Source organism: Periophthalmus magnuspinnatus, chromosome 17 (assembly GCF_009829125.3).
Source record: "Periophthalmus magnuspinnatus isolate fPerMag1 chromosome 17, fPerMag1.2.pri, whole genome shotgun sequence".
In the NCBI taxonomy this organism is placed as follows: Eukaryota; Metazoa; Chordata; class Actinopteri; order Gobiiformes; family Gobiidae; genus Periophthalmus; species Periophthalmus magnuspinnatus.
Window position 1 is genome coordinate 28,615,279 of NC_047142.1, and position 19,091 is coordinate 28,634,369.

At 46.2% G+C, this 19,091-nt stretch overlaps 1 protein-coding gene across 3 annotated transcripts; it reads left to right on the top strand.

The window, feature by feature from the left end:
- The first annotated feature begins 156 nt into the window (after positions 1-156).
- On the top strand, positions 157-18,701 carry amph (amphiphysin). 3 transcript variants are annotated; one of them, XM_055228510.1, is made up of 22 exons: positions 157-265; positions 1,579-1,659; positions 1,926-1,980; positions 2,126-2,220; positions 3,886-3,981; positions 4,056-4,163; positions 4,266-4,351; positions 4,845-4,920; positions 5,413-5,495; positions 6,488-6,620; positions 7,739-7,849; positions 10,581-10,664; positions 10,921-10,947; positions 11,052-11,072; positions 13,769-13,798; positions 13,872-13,913; positions 14,019-14,168; positions 14,311-14,379; positions 15,806-15,943; positions 16,251-16,424; positions 16,687-16,788; positions 17,139-18,701. In XM_055228510.1, the coding sequence occupies exons 1-22, from the start codon at positions 197-199 to the stop codon at positions 17,241-17,243; spliced, it is 1,935 nt and encodes a 644-aa protein (XP_055084485.1). In that variant the 5' UTR covers positions 157-196; the 3' UTR covers positions 17,244-18,701. The 3 variants fall into 3 exon arrangements, with proteins under 3 accessions (XP_055084485.1, XP_055084486.1, XP_055084487.1); XM_055228511.1 differs by having other exon boundaries at positions 7,748-7,849; XM_055228512.1 differs by lacking the exon at positions 14,019-14,168.
- The last annotated feature ends 390 nt before the right edge of the window (positions 18,702-19,091 follow it).

Here is a 19,091-nt window from a genome sequence, read left to right on the forward strand (position 1 = left end):
CCTTTAAAAAATAAATAAAATCAATGGGCATGTTTGCTCTCCTTTTATCCCCCGTGAACAGAGCCCTTCCCTGGGATTCTCTCCATCCTCCTCAGCTCCATCAGCTGGCTCCAGCCACGTGACCTGTAGCGCTCACGTGACCGTGTAATCCCCTCCTCCTCACGCGCCGCTGCTCACGGATCGGACCGAGCTGAAGATGGCGGAAATCAAGACCGGGATCTTCGCCAAAAATGTGCAGAAAAGGATCAACCGTGCGCAGGAGAAGGTGAGTTCCTCCAGGAACGGGTCTGAGCTGGGTCTGGGCTTGGGTCAGAGCGGGTTTAACCGTGTACACCAGGATCAGGGCCAGAAGATCATGGACGGGCCCGGACAGTGGACTGGGCTCTTCTATTCGCGGTCTAGACCTGGGCCTGATATTTGGCCCGGTTTTGTCGGGTTTGGCCCGGTTTTGTCTCTGAGGTTTAACTCGGGTCTGTGGCTGTGTGCGTCATGTGACCGCGCTGTCGCTGTCTGTGGTGCTGAAGCCTCGAGGGCGCGTGCAGAGCTTACTTCGGATTTGACTCGGATTTGACTTGGGACTAGAGCAAGTTTGGGCCGTCTGTTGGGTGTAGGTTCATTTGGTTTGGTTTAATTTGCGTACAAACAGATTTACCCTCACCTCCGCAAGGTCAGGCCTGTGCGTCATGACGTCACTGCACCGCAAGATGCAGTGTGAGGGAGCAGGACTGTCCCCTCTGAAGACAGGGACAGCTCCCCCTCTCCTCCTCTTCGCCTCTCTCCTCCTCCTCTCTCCTCCCCCTCCCTCTACTCTCTTCCCCCGTTACCCTTTAATGTCTAACACTGACCTAGGTCACTTGTGAGGAATGTGGAACCACCTCTGTGTCACTTTTTATTCAGTCTCATTTCTCAAAGAGGCATCTGACTTTGACAAAGATAAATCTTTGAACATGAGTCGATCTGAGTCAGATCTGGCTCTAAATATTATTCTTGTTGTGGATTGTAGCAAGCTGTTTGGGAGCTGTGAGAGTCAGTGTTTGCTCTGAGGCATTTGGGCCAAACTAAAGTTGAATAACACTACAGGACACTCTACAGGTGTTACGGTCAGGTACACTGTACAGGTGGATTTGATGTTCCGACACATCGACGTAACACTGGCTCTCCATCAGGAGCCAATCCAAAAGATCACCGAAAAGAGCCACTTGTCTCACCTGGCCTCAGAGGGGTGCTGCTCAGAGAACGGACAATCCTTTACTCTCTTCAGCAGCACGGTGGCTGAGTGGCAACACTCATGCCTCACAGCAAGAAGGTTTGGTTCGATGCCCGTGTCACCCAGTCCTTTCTGTGTGGAGTTTTGCATGTTTCTCCCCGTGTCTGGATGGGTTTCCTCCGGGTACTCCAGTTTCCCCCATCAACTAAAACATGAACGCCCTTCGAGACAACTGTTGTTGTGATTTTGGGTGTTACAAAAATAAACTGAATTGAATTGAATAGTTTTTATTGATGATTCACCTCTGACCTCAGGGTGCAGGTTTTACAGAAACTGATTCAGGACCTTTGACCTCTGACCTCTGGGTGCAGGTTTTACAGAAACTGGGAAAAGCTGATGAAACCAAAGACGAACAGTTTGAGCAAGTCGTGATCAACTTCAGACGACAAGAGGTCAGTCCACCTCTCCTCTCTGCTCCTCCTCTCTTCTCCTTCTTTCTCTGCCCCCTCCTCCTCTCTCTGATCCTTCTTCCTGTGCTCCTCCTTTCTCTTTCCCTGTCTCTCCTCTACTTTCTCCTCCTTTCTGCTCCTCCTGTCTCGTCTCTCTCTCTCTCCTCTCCTTCTCTCTCTCTCATCCTCCCCTGCTGTCTGCTCCTGTCTCCTGTCACTCCTCCTCCTCTCCTCTTTCTCTCCTTTTTTCTAACACTCATCTGTTTCAGTCTGAAGGTTCTCGTCTTCAGAGGGAGATGAAGAATTACATGGCAGCCATTAAAGGTGAGTCCTTCTCTGACTGGTGGTACAACCCCTTTAATCTGAGGTTCATTGGGCAAAGCACTTGGACCCCGTGTGTGAACATGTGATTGGCTGCTGTGTGTCATGTGTCTCGTGTTCTGTGTTCTGATTGGTTTTCGTCTCTCAGGGATGCAGCAGGCCTCCATAAATCTGACCCAGAGTCTTCACGAGGTCTATGAGCCTGACTGGCATGGCAAGGATGACGTGGTGCTCATCGGCAAGGTACTCCCTCCAGCAGGGTTTGGACTGGATTTAGACTGGGTTTGGGCTGGGCTTGGATCAGTTTTGGACCAGATTTAGATTGGGTTTGGACCAGATTTAGACTGGATTTAGAATGGGTTTGGATTGGATTTGGACCGGGTTTCAATCGGGTTTAGACCGGGTTTGTACTGTATTTAGTCTGGGTTTGGACCGGATTTACACTGGGTTTGGAACTGATTTAGATGGGATTTGGACTGGGTTTGAATCGGGTTTGGACCAGATTTAGACTGTGTTTGGATTAGGCTTAGTCCAGATTTAGACAGGGTTTGGACCAGGTTTGAACCCGATTTTGACCGGGTTTGGATTGGATTTACATTGGGTTTGGACCGGGTTTGGACTGGGTTTGGACCAACAAACAGAACTAGTTCATTTGAAACTGGTCCAAAGTTATTCCTCACTTAACTCATGCATTCTGAACATCCTAATGATTCACCACGATGAGTTTATAAGCACTTTTCAGAAGACCAGAGCAGAGTTCTGCTGTGATGGTAAAACCAACAACAACTAGCATGCTGACATTCCTGATTATCGGACAATAAAAGACTTTATAATTAGACACAAACAGTACACCTCTGTACTGGGGCCACATTGCCCACAAAATTAAAGGAGGAGACTCAGAGAATTTCAATCGAAAATATAAAAATATTTACTTTACTGCACATTAGTAAAAGTCAAAGTTAAATCTGTCAACTGGACAAAAAGTTGTAGGAGTGAAGATGTTTGGCTGCTCATCCAAACCGCTTCTTCAGTTCTGGTCAGATTGCTGGTGAACACCGCCTTATATCTATCTGAAGGAATGAGCTAACTGCACTGAAACTGTAAACAGCTATTGGTAACAGTTTAAGCCTTAATGGTCTACATTCAACCATTAATGGGCCTACTGGCTCACTCTATTGTTCTCTTTGTTTCCTTTGTTTAATTTGGGTCTGAGGATGGAGTTATAGATGGGGGACAGGTCATGTCTCAGCCCCCCATTCCTGTTCAAGGAAGGATTGTCTTTCCTAAAAAAAAAAAAAAAAAAAAATGCTTCTTTACCTCCCCTCTCAAACCATTTCTTTTCTCTGGCTAAGATCTGTACCGCACTATCTTCAAACGAGTGGTTACTGTCTTTGAGATGGAGATGTACAGCAGACTGGGGTCCAGAGGACCTCACACCGGTCTTGGTACATTCTCTTATGGAGTGGCTGTTTAGTTTCTCCAGTGTACTGCTCATTGCAGCGAAACGTCTTCAGTCCTACAACTTTTTGTCCAGTTGACAGATTTAACATCAGTTTTTACTGCCGAGCAAACCTGGTCGAATGAGGGATTACACAGACATTTCCAAATGTCTTACATCATACATATGATGCCTTCTGTTTGTTTATTAAATGTAGAAGGTTTTTACCTTCTACATTTAATAAAAAAAACATTGAATGAGCGGCTGTGTTCAAACTTTTCACTGGCCGTGTATGTGATCTACAGGGGGCACTCTCCTTTCCCTATAAAACCATTACAGTATGTTGCATATGTTATTACATATGCTACATATGTGTGTCTTGCTCCCTGTGCATTTCAGGACTGTGATGCACCCTGTAGGGGCCGCTCTCTCTATTGCTGTAACCCCATCTTCCTCCCTGTGCATTTCAGGACTGTGATGCACTCTGGGAGGACTTCCACAATAAGATCGTGGACTCGACACTGTTGAACCTTGATGCTTATCTAACACAGTTCCCTGACCTGAAGGTGAGCAGCAGGGAGTGCTGTCTGCAGTGTTTTCTGGTGTTTTCCAGTGTTCTCACTGTTGTTCCCTGGGGCAGACGCGAGTGGCGAAAAGGAGCCGTAAACTCATCGACTACGACAGCGCTCGCCATCACATGGAGACACTGCAGGCGCAAGGACTCAAGAACGACCGCAAAATGATAAAGGTACCACCGGAAAGGCACCTGACACACAGGGAGGGCATCTGACATACAGGGAGGGTATCTCTGACACAGGATGGAATGCATCTGACTGTGTGTGTGTTTCAGGCAGAGGAGGAGCTGAAAAAGGCTCAGAGAGTTTTTGAGGATCTGAACGTGGGACTTCAGGATGAGCTGCCAACGCTGTGGGACAGGTGAGGCCAGGGGTCACACAGAGGTCAGAAACTAAGCACGCCCAGATCCTATAGTTGCTATAGTAACCGTACTCCAGACAAAGCTCAATGAGTTTTACTGACAAACACTCGCTGAGAGAACACTGTGAGAAAACAGAAGAAAGCTGAGGAAAGTCTAACTTCAGTAAAACTGAATTTTGAGGATTCTGCTCAAATATCATCTATTTGTTTCTGTATGTAAGAATAAACTCTGAAAGAGCCAAACTTTGATCTAAGGATACTTAAGCTGAGACACACGTCTGACTACAGTCACAGACCACGGGACAAACACTCTTAAAACATTTACACACATGTGACTACAGCCACAGACCATGGGACAAACACATTTAAAACACTTACACAGGTTAAAAAGAGACAAATACAATGGCAGAGGCTAACAGGGCTAAGGCTAACGGGGCTAAAGCAAATGAGGCTGAGGCTAATGAGGACAAATAACTTTCTGCTTCCGTTTCAGCCGAGTTCAGTTTTACATCGACACGTTCAAAAGCGTCACAATACTCGAAGCAAAGTTTCACCGAGAAATCTCCCTGGTGAGTACCCACCCCCCCCTTCACACACACAGGATTACCCCTACACAAGAGTACCCCACAGACCCACAGTACTGTTCAGTTCACTCTTGTGGTTGTTTTCAGGGATTTGGGGTCACTCTGCTTCTCTCCTTATCTCCTCTCCCCTCATCCCCTCTGTCCTCGTCTCCTCTGTCCTCGTCTCCTCTGTCCTCGTCTCCTCTGTCCGCTGTCCTCTCACCTTTGCTGTCCTTGTAAACGCCAGGTGTGTGTGATTGACAGGTGCTAACAGGTGTGTATGATTGACAGGTGTGTATGATTGACAGGTGTGTATGATTGACAGGTGTGTGTGATTGACAGGTGCTAATAGGTGTGTGTGATTGACAGGTGTGTGATTGACAGGTGCTGACAGGTGTTTGTGTGATTGACAGGTGCTGACAGGTGTGTGTGTGATTGACAGGTGCTAGCAGGTGTGTGTGATTGACAGGTGCTGACAGGTGTGTGTGTGATTGACAGGTGTGCCGGCAGCTGTATGAGGTTATGACCAAACTGGCCGAACAACATCCAGACAAAATGTTCAACATCCAGGGAGCACCGAGGTAAAGACTCAAATAAGACCTGGTTTAGACCTGGTTTAGTCCGGGTTTAGACCTGGTTTAGTCCGGGTTTAAGCCTGGTTTAGACCTGATTTAGACCTGGTTTAGAGCGGGCTTAGACCGGGTTGAGTCCTGGTTTAGACCTGGTTTAGTCCTGGTTTAGACCTGGTTTCAGCCTGGTTTAGGACTGTTTTAGTCCTGATTTAGTCCTGGTTTAGACCTGGTTTAGCCCTGGTTTAGTCCTGGTTTAGGTCTCGTTTAGGTCTCATTTAGTCCTGGATTAGTCCTGGTTTAGACGTGGTTTAGACGTGGTTTAGACCTGATTTAGTCCTGGCTTAGACCTAGTTTAGACCTGTTTTAGTCCTGGTTTCAGCCTGGCTTAGACCTGGTTTATTGCTGGTTTAGTCCTGGGTTAGTCTTTTTGAGGTCTGGTTTAGCTCTGGTTTGGTCTGGTTTAATCCTAATTTAGTCCTGGTTTAGTCCTGGTTTAGACCTTGTTTAGTCCTGGTTTAGGCCTGCTTTAAGTCTGGTTTAGTCATAGTTTAGTCCATAGTTTAGTCCATAGTTTAGTCCTGGTTTAGACCTGACTTAGATCTGGTTTAGACTTGGTTTAGACCTGGTTTCGACCTGGTTTCGACCTGGTTTTAGCCTGGTTTAGACCTGGTTTAGTCCTGTTTTAGTCCTGGTTTAGACCTGGTCTAGTCCTGGTTTAGACCTGGTTTAGAACTGTTTTAATCCTGGTTTAGACCTGGTTTCAGCCTGCTTTAGACCTGGTTTAGTTCTGGTTTAGTCCTGGCTTAGACCTGGCTTAGTCCTAGTTTAGTCTTGGTTTAGACCTGGTTTAGACCTGGTTTAGTCCTGTTTTAGTCCTGGTTTAGACCTGGTCTAGTCCTGGTTTAGACCTGATTTATTCCTAGTTCAGACCTGATTTAGACCTGGTTTAGTCCTGGTTCAGGCCTGGTTTAGTCCTGGTTTAGACCCTGTTCTTGTTGCAGTGACTCGGGGCCGCTGCGTTTGGCTCGGACACCGTCTCCTCCTGAAGACGACTCTCCTCCAGAATCTCCAGAAGCCAACCACAGACTGAGACCTGTGTCCCCCGGGCCCCCGAGACCCAAGAGCCCGATCCAGGTAAGACCAAGACCAGGACTGGGACCAGGACCGAAGAGCAGACCAGAGACCAGAGACCCAAGACCGGACCAGGACCGGTACAGAGTTCTGTCCTCTGAAGTTGAACTGATCCTGTTTAAATGTCTCTGGATTAGCTCAGTGTGTGTCACTCTCTTTATAAACACACGCCAGCTTCAGAGGACAGGACGAGACCAGGACGAGACCAGGACGAAGGCAGGACGAAGCCAGGACGAAACCAGGACTTGATCTGGACCACAATCAGACCCAGGAGACTGGTCCAGTCTTAGGTTCTGGATTTGTTTGTGTTTTGTTTCTAACTCTGTCTGATTTTTCTGCTGCTGTTTCTCTGTTTCTGGTGAGTCTCAAACTTTTTGTGACCCCTGACCCCTCGTGACCTGTCTCCTTGACCCCCTCCTGTCCCCAGTCCTTTCTGACCTCTCCAGCTGTGACCCTACCCCCATGACCCTTCTGATCCCTCATAACCTGTGACCTCTTGTGACATGACATCACAATTCACCTGTCGTGTCGTCGTCGTGCAGTGACGTCACTCCCCAATCTGACAGATGAGGGGACTGACAAATAAAAGTCCTGACAGGTAAAGGTCCTGATAGGTGAAGAGACTGACGGGTAAAGGGCCTGACAGGTGAGGTGCCTTATGGGTAAAGGGCCTGACAGGTGTTTCAGTGTGGGGAGTGACTGTGATGTTTGTGCCGATGCAAAAACTTTAGAGCTGTTTCCTCCTGTTTCACCTCTGACCTTAGATGGAGGATCAGTTTGTGTCTAACCTCTGACCTCAGATGGAGGATCAGTTTGTCTCTGACCTCTGATCTCAGATGGAGGATCAGTTTGTGTCTGACCTCTGACCTCAGATGGTGGATCAGTTTGTGTCTGACCTCTGACGTCAGATGAAGGATCAGTTTGGTAAAGGTTCTTCTTAGACTTTTATTCAAACTGAATCCTGGAAACAGACTCATCCATCAGCTGTGGTTATGATCCCATTCCAGGCCCAGGTCTCTGTGTACCTGAAACTGATGGATGGTTTAGTCCCAGTCTTAGTCCAGTTCTTTGTCCTAGTCTTGGTCCAGGTCTTGGTCTAGTCTCATGTGTCATGTTTCCAGGTGAAAAAGGGGCCCCCTGTTCCTCCACCACCCAAAGTGTCGCCCCCAAAAGAGGAGCCCATCATTGACCTGTTTGGAGGAGAGTTCCTGCCCGCGCCCTCACCCTCACAGGTGGGTCAGAGTTAGACCTGATTTAGACCTGATTTAGACCTGATTTAGACCTGATTTAGACCTGATTTAGACCTGATTTAGACCTGATTTAGACCTGATTTAGACCTGATTTAGACCAGGTTTAGACCGGGTTTAGACCGGGTTTAGACCTGACTTAGTCCTGGTTTAGCCCTTTTGTAGACCTGGTTTAGACTTGGTTTTGTGCACAGACTGTGTAAAGAAGTGGACTAAGTGAATATGACGTCACCCATAGCATTTGGTTCCAAATTAAACTCATTGAGGCTAGCAGTTACAGCAGATAATCTGGAGCCCAGTTCCATATTTGGAAATCTGACTGCGGATTGCTTCAGAGGTGACGCCGTGAAAAGTCTGCAACGACAAATTGATTCAAAACATCCCCTTAAGCTAACTTAAGCAGTGTTTTTTGTTATACTAGTAATGTTGTAAAAGGGGAACAAACAACATGACATCCAAAGAGGACCGTTCCAATACGCAAGAAAAACATCGAAGAAGACACTAACTCTGTTAGCCAAGGTGAGGGTGGCGGTCATTAATCCTGAAAGAAATTAGAGAGATGTGAGGGGGGAATAAAAAAACAATTTGCCAATTTAAAGCAAGACATTGCACAGACAAATTTGAGATTAGATGAAGTGGAACAAAGGTTTATGATTATTGATGATCGTGTGCAAAGTGCAGAGGATGTCATCACTGTTGATGATCATGTGTAGGGGATTTTTTTCTGCAGCTAAGCAAGGATTTAAATATGTATTCGCCTCATCATATAAACAGGCGCATACAAGAGGAGTCGCTACATTAATATTCAGTGGTCTGGCACATGATCATGGGTCTGAGACTATAGATAAGGGAGCATGATTTATTAAGATTACTGATAGATTAGAGGGCATTGATGTAACTTTGATGTGTATGCTCCACCAGGGAGAGATCGACTCTTCTATAAAAGCATCTTTGAGTTTATGGCCATACCCCAAGGATTGGTGATTTGTGGTGATTTTAATATCAGGCTAGACCCAAATTTGGACTCATCCCAGAGGAGCACCCAATTATAGAAATACCAATTATACCAGTTGATTTTAGTTAGACCAGTTATAGATGTATGGAGAGACATGCACCCAACAACCAGAGATTATACACATTGGTCTAGCCTAGTCTGTTTGAGGATTGATTATTACTTTGCTTTTAGTTCTGATATACTTAAGGCAAAGGATTCTGAAATGGTAGATATATATATAAAAAAGATATATATATTAAAAAAAAAGGAAAAAAAAGAAAAAAGATATAAAGAGAACCTTGTGGAAACTTAATTAATATATTCTTCATGATTCCACAACACATTAAAGAATATCTGCAAATGAATGATGATGGCAACATTAAGCCCACAATCTTCTTTTGAGAGGGAAACTTATCTCCCTAACAGCATTTATGAAAAGCATAGGGGTCAACTTCTGGCAGACCTAAAGGCAAAATTGAAACAGATGTAAAACAGCCAAAACGCCAATGTGCAGCCAAGTTATGAAATAAAGATGGTGTTAAACAAAAAGATAAGATTTATAATCTAGAAGTGCAAAAAAAGGTGACATTTTTTAAACAGAAACATTATGAGGTTGGAGAAAGATCAGCAAAACTCCTGGCCTATAAATTACAAAAACAAGAAAAGGAGAATACAATTTATAATATAAAAAATTACTTGTCAGGTTGAAGACTCAAGGGAGAAAATTTGTTTTCACAAATTCTATCAAGAGTTATACGCCCAATCATCAGCAGTTAATGATAAGTGTATTGATAGGTTTTTGAATGACCTTGAGCTGCCTAAAATTCAAGATTCACAAAATGAGATGCTCATCACAGTTAAAAAAGTAAACCTTGCCATAAAAAGTTGAAATTTGGTAAATCCCCAGGCTTCTATATTTGAAACCAACCGCACAGATAAAGATTAACAGTGATCAGATTTGTTTCAGTTGGAAAGGGAAAGTAGACAGGGCTGATATTTTCTGTATTCATTGACAATTCCTGGACAATTGAACATACAGTGGTAATATTCACAGATGATGTACTAGTTTACATAGAGGAACCTGAGAAATCATGTAATGGGTTGACGACTATGTTGAAAGAATTTGGGAATCTATCCAGTTACAAGCTTGGTTTTCCTGTAAGCTTTTGTTTTTACTTTTTTAATATACCAAAATGGGATGGGACCAAAGTACATGGTATAGTTATGACTTTGAGTAATAGTGCTTGTTTCATACTATATTTGAACTGGAAAGAATGTGTTCTTCCCCAAAAAAAGTAAGTATCATAGGAACCAAAGAGCCAATCAGAAGCAAAGCTGTTGAAGATAACGCCTCTTCTAATCCCACATCTGGCACATTGGGGCTGCATCCCACATTCCACTGTTAGCAGATGTATATGGAGCTCACCACCTACACTATAGTGTCCACTGTGGGGTCAGGGAGCGTGCTGAAAAACCATCTGCAGAATGAGCCTTATTGTGAAAACATGCCAAAGCACAAACGCAAGCTGCAAAACTGCCTCTGCTTTGGTTCCTAATACTGTCCAAAATACAACAGAAGGAAGAGTCTTGTTCAAACAGTGCTAACATTTTTTTTAAAAACATATGATGTTTTTCCAACAAGATGTGCCTCATTGTCCAACTTAAACAGAGCTGCCGTCCCAGAGTCAGTTTCCATGTGATCACACTGTATCTGCTCCACAGTTCAATGAGAGACCTGGAGAGTCCCTGCTGGACTTGGATCTGGATGCGTTCCAGGTGGACGAGAGCGTGGCCCCAATCCCACAGGTCTGGACTTAACAGTTATCTCTGTCTCTATTACATCAGAAAAGATGATACTGACTCTGCACCTGTCTTCTCCTATCTGCTCCTGTCTCCTCCTATCTTCTCCTGTCTTCTTCTATCTGCTCCTGTCTCCTTCTATCTGGTTCTGTCTCCTCCTATCTGCTCCTGTCTCCTTCTGTCTGCTCCTGTCTCCTTCTGTCTGCTCCTATCCTGTCTCCTCTTGTCTGCTCCTGTCTCCTGTTTGCTCCTGTCTCTGCAGACCACTGTGCCCTGGGATATGTGGACGGTGAGTCTTGTACACATATAAAGATAAATTCTGTTTGGTTCTGACTGGCTCTGTTTGGTTCTGACTGGTTCTGTTTGGTTTTTGTTGTGTCTTTCTGGTTCCAGGCGGACTCGCAGCAGGACCAGGTGAGTCTGGACCCAGGTTTTGATAGTATACCTTTGATTTTTGCAGTGTTTTTAGATGTAAAAAGCTGCAGATGCATTGATTTGATGTGGCTATTACAGTTCAAGTCTGAGTCCATTATTAGCTATAGATTTCTAGCCTGATTTGAAGGTTTTAGAGAGAGAGAGACTGGAGGTGACTGCTGAAACTTTTCTCTGTTTCTGTGGATCAAAGACTATGATTTCAGTCTTGTCTGAGTTTAGCTGGAGAAAGTTGCTTTGATCACTCAGATCACTCACGCAGAGTGAATCCACTGGTTCATATTCACCTGCTGCCAGTGAGACAGATCTGAGTGCCATCTGCATAGTTGTGGTAGGACACATTATTGCTGTGTAATAACTGGCCTAACGGCAACATGTAGAGATTGAACAACAGAGGTCCCAGGATTGACCCCTGGGGCCCTGATGCCCTCTCACTCCTCTAGTCTCTGACACTGTCGATCATGGGATCCTCTTACAAAGAGAGCATTCAGATCAAACAGGATCAAGACTGAGACTTTGCCTGCATCAGTGTTCAGGCGGATGTTGATTGTCTCCTTGATAAGAGCAGTCTCAGTGCTGTGGTGGGATCTAAAACCTGACTGTAAAATATCAAAGGAGTTGTTCATTTGGAGAAAGTTAGGGTTCTCATAATGAACCTGGAGCTTTGACTTGTACCAGGTGCACAGGGTGAGACAAGCGCACAGGGTGAGACAGGCGAACAGCGTCTAGACCTGGTTTAGTCCCAGTGTAGTTCTGATCTGTTTCTTAGCAGCAGGAACCAGGATTCAGCTGCAACTGGGCCTCATTCAGTCCAGACCAGGACCCAGGTCTGGACTTTGGGGTCCATAGGGGAGAGTCCACTGAGTCGGTGAGAGCAGTCCATCTCCTGAGACCTGCGAGTCCTGAGGGTTCTGGGTCAGACTATGAGACCGCAGAGGAGGGGCCATCAGACCAGCCTCAGAGCCCAGACCAGAGACCGAACCTGGATCTGAGCTCATACCAGAATCCAGATCTAAGCCTGGACCAGGGACTGGACCAGGACCTGCCGCAGACTCAAGTCTGGATCCAAGGATCAGAACCACATCAGAACCAGGTCTCAGGTCCAGACCTCAGACCTGATCGAGTCCTGCGACCCTCCTGCCTGAGTCCTACTGTAGATCCAATCTCAAGGTTTGATCTGGATATGTTTGAGTCTGGATTTAGTCCAGATTTTGACCAGGATCCATTTGCTGAGACTACACCCAACTTTGGACCGTACTTGTTCGGGTTTGAGTCCACAACGGGATTTGGACCTGGTCTGGACTCAGGACCCACAGAGTCTGGAGTTCACTCTGACGAGGACGAAGAGACCAATCAGAGACTGGGCTCAATTTACCAAGAACCGGACCAAGAACCAGACCAAGACCTGGTCCAAGAACCAGACCAGGAGCAGGTGTGAGACCAACTTAGATTGACTTAGAGCAAAGTAGAACTAGAACTAGAGCCAAGTCTGAACTAGACTAAAGAAGACCCAAGTAGAGTTAGTCCAGCCCTGACTCACAAAGACCTTTAACCCTCAGGCCTAGACTAGGTTAATTTCTGGTTTAGACCTGGTTTAGACCTAGTTTAGTCCTGGTTTGGACCAGTTTAGTCCTGGTTTACTCCAAGTTGAACCCTGAACCGTGTTGTTTCTTCATTATTCAATCCTTGACCTTTGATCTCTGAACCCTCATTAGCTTCAGGCTAACATTAGCTTGTTAGCTCCAGGCCAGGGTTGCCAGGTCTTTGGTTTTCCCGAGGAATTTAGTGGCTTTTTAAGAGCTGCCGCAGGTGAAAAATACTGTCCACAGGTTTGGCCAGATATTTCCCACGTAAATAATTTAAAAATAATCCTATTGTAGGTCCTGAGGTGTGCGAGAGAGCGGTGAGAGCGTGGGACTCTGCGAGAGACAGAGATGAGGGGGCGGGGTTGTGCGAGAGAGAAGTGAGCCTGTGAGAGAGAGAGAGAGAGGTGGGGTTAAGGCTGTGCGAGAGAGAGGTGAGGGGGCGGGGCTGTGAGAGACAGAGGTGGGGGGTGGGACTGTGCGAGAGAGCAATCGGGGCGGGGCTATGTGAGAGAGAAGGTGAGGGGACAGGGCTGTGCGAGAGAGCGGTGAGGGGGCGGGGCTGTGCGAGACAGAGGTGAGGGGGCGGGGTTGTGCGAGAGAGAGGTGAGGTTAAGGCTGTGAGAGAAAGAGAGGTGGGGTTAAGGCTGTGCGAGAGAGAGAGAGAGGTGAGGGGACGGGGCTGTGTTACCGGAGGAGTTTTATAAATACTGTGCAAAATCCAGCCGTGCCGTACTTTCTGGGGATTTTGGGCATTTTTTCAGACACTCATGTGGCTGAGCTGCTGAAGCCTGGTGACCCTGTTCCAGGCTAACATTAGCCTGCTAGCTGTTTTATTGCCCCATTTGTCCCTTTTTAACTTGTGTAAGTGTTGTTTGTCCTGTGTTCTGTGGCTGTAGTCACACGTGTGTCTTCCTCAACTCTCTTCTGTTTTATGACAGTTTAAATATAGAGTTTACACAGAATGAGTCTATCAGTAAAACTCTTTGAGCTTTATCCAGAGTACGGTTACTATAGCAACTTCAGCGCCAAAGGATCAGCATGCTCAGTGTGACAAACCACAGTAGCCTGTCATAATCTCCGCATCTTTTTCAGGCAGCCAATGCCTTCAATGGATTCTCCACGGTGAGCTCTGATTGGTCTGTTCTTAAAGCTGATTGTGTGAGTTCTTGAAGCTGATTTGCTGTTGTGTTTTCAGGAGGGCGGGGCTCCAGCATTCTTTGCCGATTTTGATAAAATGGTGAGTGGGAGGGCATCTGACATACAATCTGACACATGGGAGGGCATCTGACACACGGGGGGAAGCTTAGCAGGGCATCTGACACTAAAATCTGTTTGTTTGAAGAACCAAGATCAGGCTCCACTCACTTCCTCCCCCGGCACAGAGGGGGAGGGGCCTAAAGACGAGGGGGTGGGGTCCATACCAGGGGAGGAGCCTAAAGCAGAGGAGTGGCCAATCGATTCACAGGAGCTGGAGCCAAGCGAAGAGCCTCCAGTGAGTCACATGACCTCATCTGCTAATCAGCTCCCTCCTCCTCATCACAGCCCCTCTTACCCAGGCCTGCTCCCTGATCCCTGAGACTTGTTGTCATCATCACCTTCAGTCCAGATTCTGGTCTAACTGAGTCCTGTCTCAGTCCACAGACCCGAGTCCAGCCGAAGTCCAAGAGGAACCAGAAAAAACAGAAGAACCAGAGCCTGTCCAGGTACCGAGACCAGACCAGAGACCAGACCAGACCAGAGACCAGACCAGAGACCAGACCAGAGACCAGACCAGAGACCAGACCAGAGACCAGACCAGAGACCAGACCAGAGACCAGACCAGAGACCAGACCAGAGACCAGACCAGAGACCAGACCAGAGACCAGACCAGAGACCAGACCAGAGACCAGACCAGAGACCAGACCAGAGACCAGACCAGAGACCAGACCAGAGACGGGTTTAAGTGGGTTTAAATACAGCACCTGCGCCTATTCTTGAATCCTGTTTTTCAGCCCATTTACATCAAACACATTTTAACACATTTTTATCGAGTACTCGCTGCTTAATCTACAAATGTAATACAAAATGCCTCTTAGTGAAATTTAGCACAGAGCAACAAAGAAAAGAGCATATATATCTATATTTGGGGAGGGACCTCTTCTGGCTGACCCGTGCATCTCCTGAAGACCCGGAGTTCTTTCTGGCTCTTTCCTGATGCTCCTCGGTGTCTCGCTGGGGCACGTCCTTGTTACTTTCCATGCTGACCATACCAGCTGCTCCCTCAGACTGTCCCTTGGCTCTCCAGCTTCTTCATAATCTCTGTTTCTCCAGGATTCATGGAGGAGAATCCTGGTCTATGGTATGGTCCTCAGTATCTTCTTAGGACCATTTTTAAGAATATACTTACCTACCTCTTCAAAGAGAGGTAGGTATGGTCTCCCTCTCTTCAAGGGCGGTTCTCTCCCTTCGATGTCGGTTCTCCCCTCTCTCCCATCGAGGCTGGCTCTCTCCCTTCTCTCCCTTCGAGGCCGGCTCTCTCCCTTCTCTCCCTTAGAGGCTGGCTCTCTCCCATCGAGGCTGGTTCTTTCCCCTCACGTCCTTTGAAGCCAGCTCTCTCCCTTCTCTCCCTTTGAGGCTGGCTCTCTCCCTTCGAGGCTGGTTCTCCTCCTTTGAGGCCGGCTCTCCTTGAGGCTGGCTCTCTCTCTTCAAAGCCAGCTCTCCTCCTTCAAGACCAGCTCTCTTGTTGGGTTCTCGCTCATGACCTTTGCCATCTTGCTCTGTGTTTTGGACCTGGTTCTCCACATGGTCTATTGCAGTCTCTGGGTCAGATTTGAAGTCTTGGAATTCTGTATGAAAGTCCTAAGCACCGTTGCCAAATTGGTGGAACTTGAATCATCATTAGTGTTAGCTTCATCGCTAGCCTCCCAAGATGGCGCACTTTTCAGCGGTGTGTGTCTCTTCCCCATCTGCACCACGTTTTTTGGACTTAGACTGCATTTAAAAATATTAAATCCTAATACTTTTATCGGGTGAAATAAAAATTATTGCCATAGGAACACCATTCAGATGGATGATGTCACCGGATAATGTCATTGGACTCGCATAATCTTCATAATCTGTATTAACTAATAATTCCTTGTTGTGGTTCAGGCTGAGGTTCCGAGGACAATGAAGGATGCAGAGGAGGGAGGTGCAGAGGAGGGAGGTGCAGAGGAGGGAGGTGCAGAGGAGGGAGGTGCAGAGGCTGAAGCTGTGGTTCAGAAAAAGGAGAGTCCAGTCGAGGAGCCTGTGAGTGTTTCTCCTCCTCATCCTCCTTTCTTTCCCTCTCTCCTCTTCCTCTTTCCCTCTCCTCTTTTACCCTCTTCTTCTCTTCCTCCTCTCTTCTCCACTCTATCCCTCTCTCCTCTTCTCTCTGCTCTTTCCTTTTGTCCTCCTCTCTCTCCTTTTTTCTTCCCCTCCTCTCTCTTTCTCTTCCCTGATCCTTCTCTTCCTCTCTCCTCCACTCTTTCCTTCGGTCCTCCTCTCTCTTCTTCTCCCCTCCACTACCTTCCTCTCTTTCCCTCTCTGATATATTTGTATATCTCTCATTCTTCAGGAGAAAATGGCCATCCCGTCTGTGGTAATCGAGCCAGCATCGAGTAATGAAGGTGACGATGACCGCGACGCTGACATAATCTCTCCCACCGTCGTCACGGGCAACACCTCTACCCCCGGAGTCCAGCACATTGGCCCGAGCGACGGCACGCTCCCCCACGACTTCCTCTATAAGGTACATCTGAAACTGGGTCTGAACCGGGTCGAAACCAGAACTAAACCAGGTCTGCCCCACGAAACTGGGTTTGAACCAGGTCTAAACCAGAACTAAACCAGGTCTAAAACAGGTCTGAACCAGGATTAAACCAGATCTGAACGAGGACTAAACCAGGTCTAAATCAGGTCTAAACTAGGACTAAACTAGGTCTGAACCAAGACTGAACCAGGTCTAAACCAGGTCTGAACCAGGTCTAAACTAAGTCTTTCTCTTGTTTCAGGTGGAGACGATGCACGACTTTGAGGCGGCAAATTCAGATGAGTTGGAGCTGAGCCGAGGCGATGTGGTTCTGGTGGTACCCACGGTCAACCAGGAGGACCAGGTACTGACCCATGACCTCTGCCCCCTGACCTTAAACCGGAGCCTGGTCCTTGTTTCTGGGGTTCCCTGTCATTGTTTTTATGCCCTTTTAACCCGTGTAAGTTTGTCCTGAGGTCTGTGACTGTAGTCACACGTGTCTCAGCTTAAATATCTTCAGATCAAAGTTTGACTCTTTCAGAGTTTATTCATAGAAACAGAAACAGATCAATGGTATTTTAGCAGAATCCTCAATGTTCAGTTCTACTGAAGTCAGACTTTCCTCACCTCTATTTTCTGACCGTTTAAATACTTCAGCGCTTGTATCAGGCCACAGCCTCTTCTCTGATGTCAATTCCTGTTTGTGTGTCGCAGGAAGCTGGTTGGCTGACGGGGATAAAGCTCAGCGATTGGTCGTCGCTGGGAGTCAGCGCTCAGAGAGGACTGTTTCCCGAGAACTTCGTGCAGCAGCTTGACTGACAACCTCGCTACCCCCTGACCCCACCCTGTGTATTATGAGATATTTAAATCTGCTCAAATGTGCAGTGTTCACTTCCTGTGTGAGTGTAGTGTGTAGTGTTCATCCAATCAGCATGCAGCCCCTGACCTGTCACTCAAACATAGACCGATCAAAAGCCCCTAACAAATGCCTGCTCCTAGACTTGTCACGATTTTGATGCTTGAAATATCACTAAACCTACTTGACAAACGGTAATATTGAAACTACTTCTGACACAAAGCATGAGACTCTCTGCAAACCTATTTTTAAACAGCTTCATTATAAGGTCTGAACAAATAAACATCAAAATGAACCAATATTGAGCCATAGAAATATTTAAATGTTTCAACAAAAATACCCCAAATCTCCCAATTTTTATAAAGTAATACAATAAATTCTGAGCTCCAACTGATCTTATTCAAGTCGATATAGTGATTATCGTGACAGGCCTACTCCCACTGGCTCCTGAGTATGTCACATGACTCTGGTGTGTTTTTATTCCTCCTCCTCTGGTCTCACATTTCCTCCTGCTCTTCCTCTGTGGCCTCTGTCTCAGTGAGACAGAGCAGATGAAGCACAGATGATGCAGAGGATAGAGGAGGGAGCAGAGAAGGCACAGATGATGAAGAGGATAGAGGAGGAGGGAGCAGACGATGTAGATGATGCAGAAGTCCTGACACAGAGGCTCTGAGCTTGTGTCAGTGTTTCGCTAGATTCACTCTCCTTGTCTCATCTCCTCTCTCCTCATGTCCTCTCTCCTCTCCTCATCTCCTTGTTTCCTTGCTGCAGATAAATTGAGGTCTTGGTGTTTTGTTCTAGAGACAAATAAAGTTAATTTGCCTCTAAATCCCGAGCCTGTGACTTTACACGCACATACAGACATGCACACACAGACGCACACACACACACAAACACGCATACATATGTAATCCACATACACATGCATACACATGTACACATGCATACACATGTAACACACGTGTAAAGGAAATTAAAAATTGTATGATTATCTTACCTTTTAGAAATCACATGGTTATGTAACAAAAACTAATTTGGTGTGAGAAAACCTTTCATGTAAACCCTTTTGTTCCCATTTGGTTGCTATGTGTTTGTAATGTATGTGCTGATAGCAATCGGACCAAACAGTTGGCTTTCAGATCTCTCTCCTTTGAAGTGTATCACACCTTGTATTCCTTTAACCCAACATGTTACATCCTGAGGTGATCCAGCTCATGAATGCTTCCAGGAGCTTGTCTGACCACACCTCAGTAGGAGTGTCACATCCTTACACTCGAAATGTATGTCCTCTGGTCATCTCAAACTACATAAACTTGGTGATTTCCATCATTTGGGGTCTGACATTAGGGGGAGATGCTGTTGGCAACTGTTGGACCTATCTCTTTCAAGAAATAAACTTTTTTTTCTTTGCTTCAACATTCATCAGAGCCTGCAAAAGGAGTCTTATTTCCACAACAGTAACTCTTTGGCAAAGACAAAAACATTGAGCTATTCTATTATGCATACATACACACGCATACACATTAAAATTGTATGCAATTGCATGAAATTTAACCAATGAAAGTCAGACATTGATTTTAAACTCATGAAACTGGCCTGGACAAAAATGATGGTACCCCTAGATAAGACTAAAAATAATGTGACCAAAGAGACATGTTAATCCAAGGTGTGTCCACTAATTAGCATCACAGGTGTCTACAATCTTGTAATCAGTCAGTGAGCCTATATATAGGGCTACAGGCGTCACTACTGTTTTTGGTGACATGGTGTGTACCACACTCAACATGGACCAGAGGAAGCAAAGGAAAGCG

Coding starts and splice junctions, on each gene's coding strand:
- amph (XM_055228510.1), top strand. CDS start 197: ATGGCGGAAATCAAGACCGGGATCTTCGCCAAAAATGTGCAGAAAAGG. Junction 2,221..3,885: donor ACGTGGTGCTCATCGGCAAG/GTACTCCCTCCA, acceptor TGTGCATTTCAG/GACTGTGATGCACTCTGGGA. Junction 7,850..10,580: donor CCGCGCCCTCACCCTCACAG/GTGGGTCAGAGT, acceptor TCTGCTCCACAG/TTCAATGAGAGACCTGGAGA.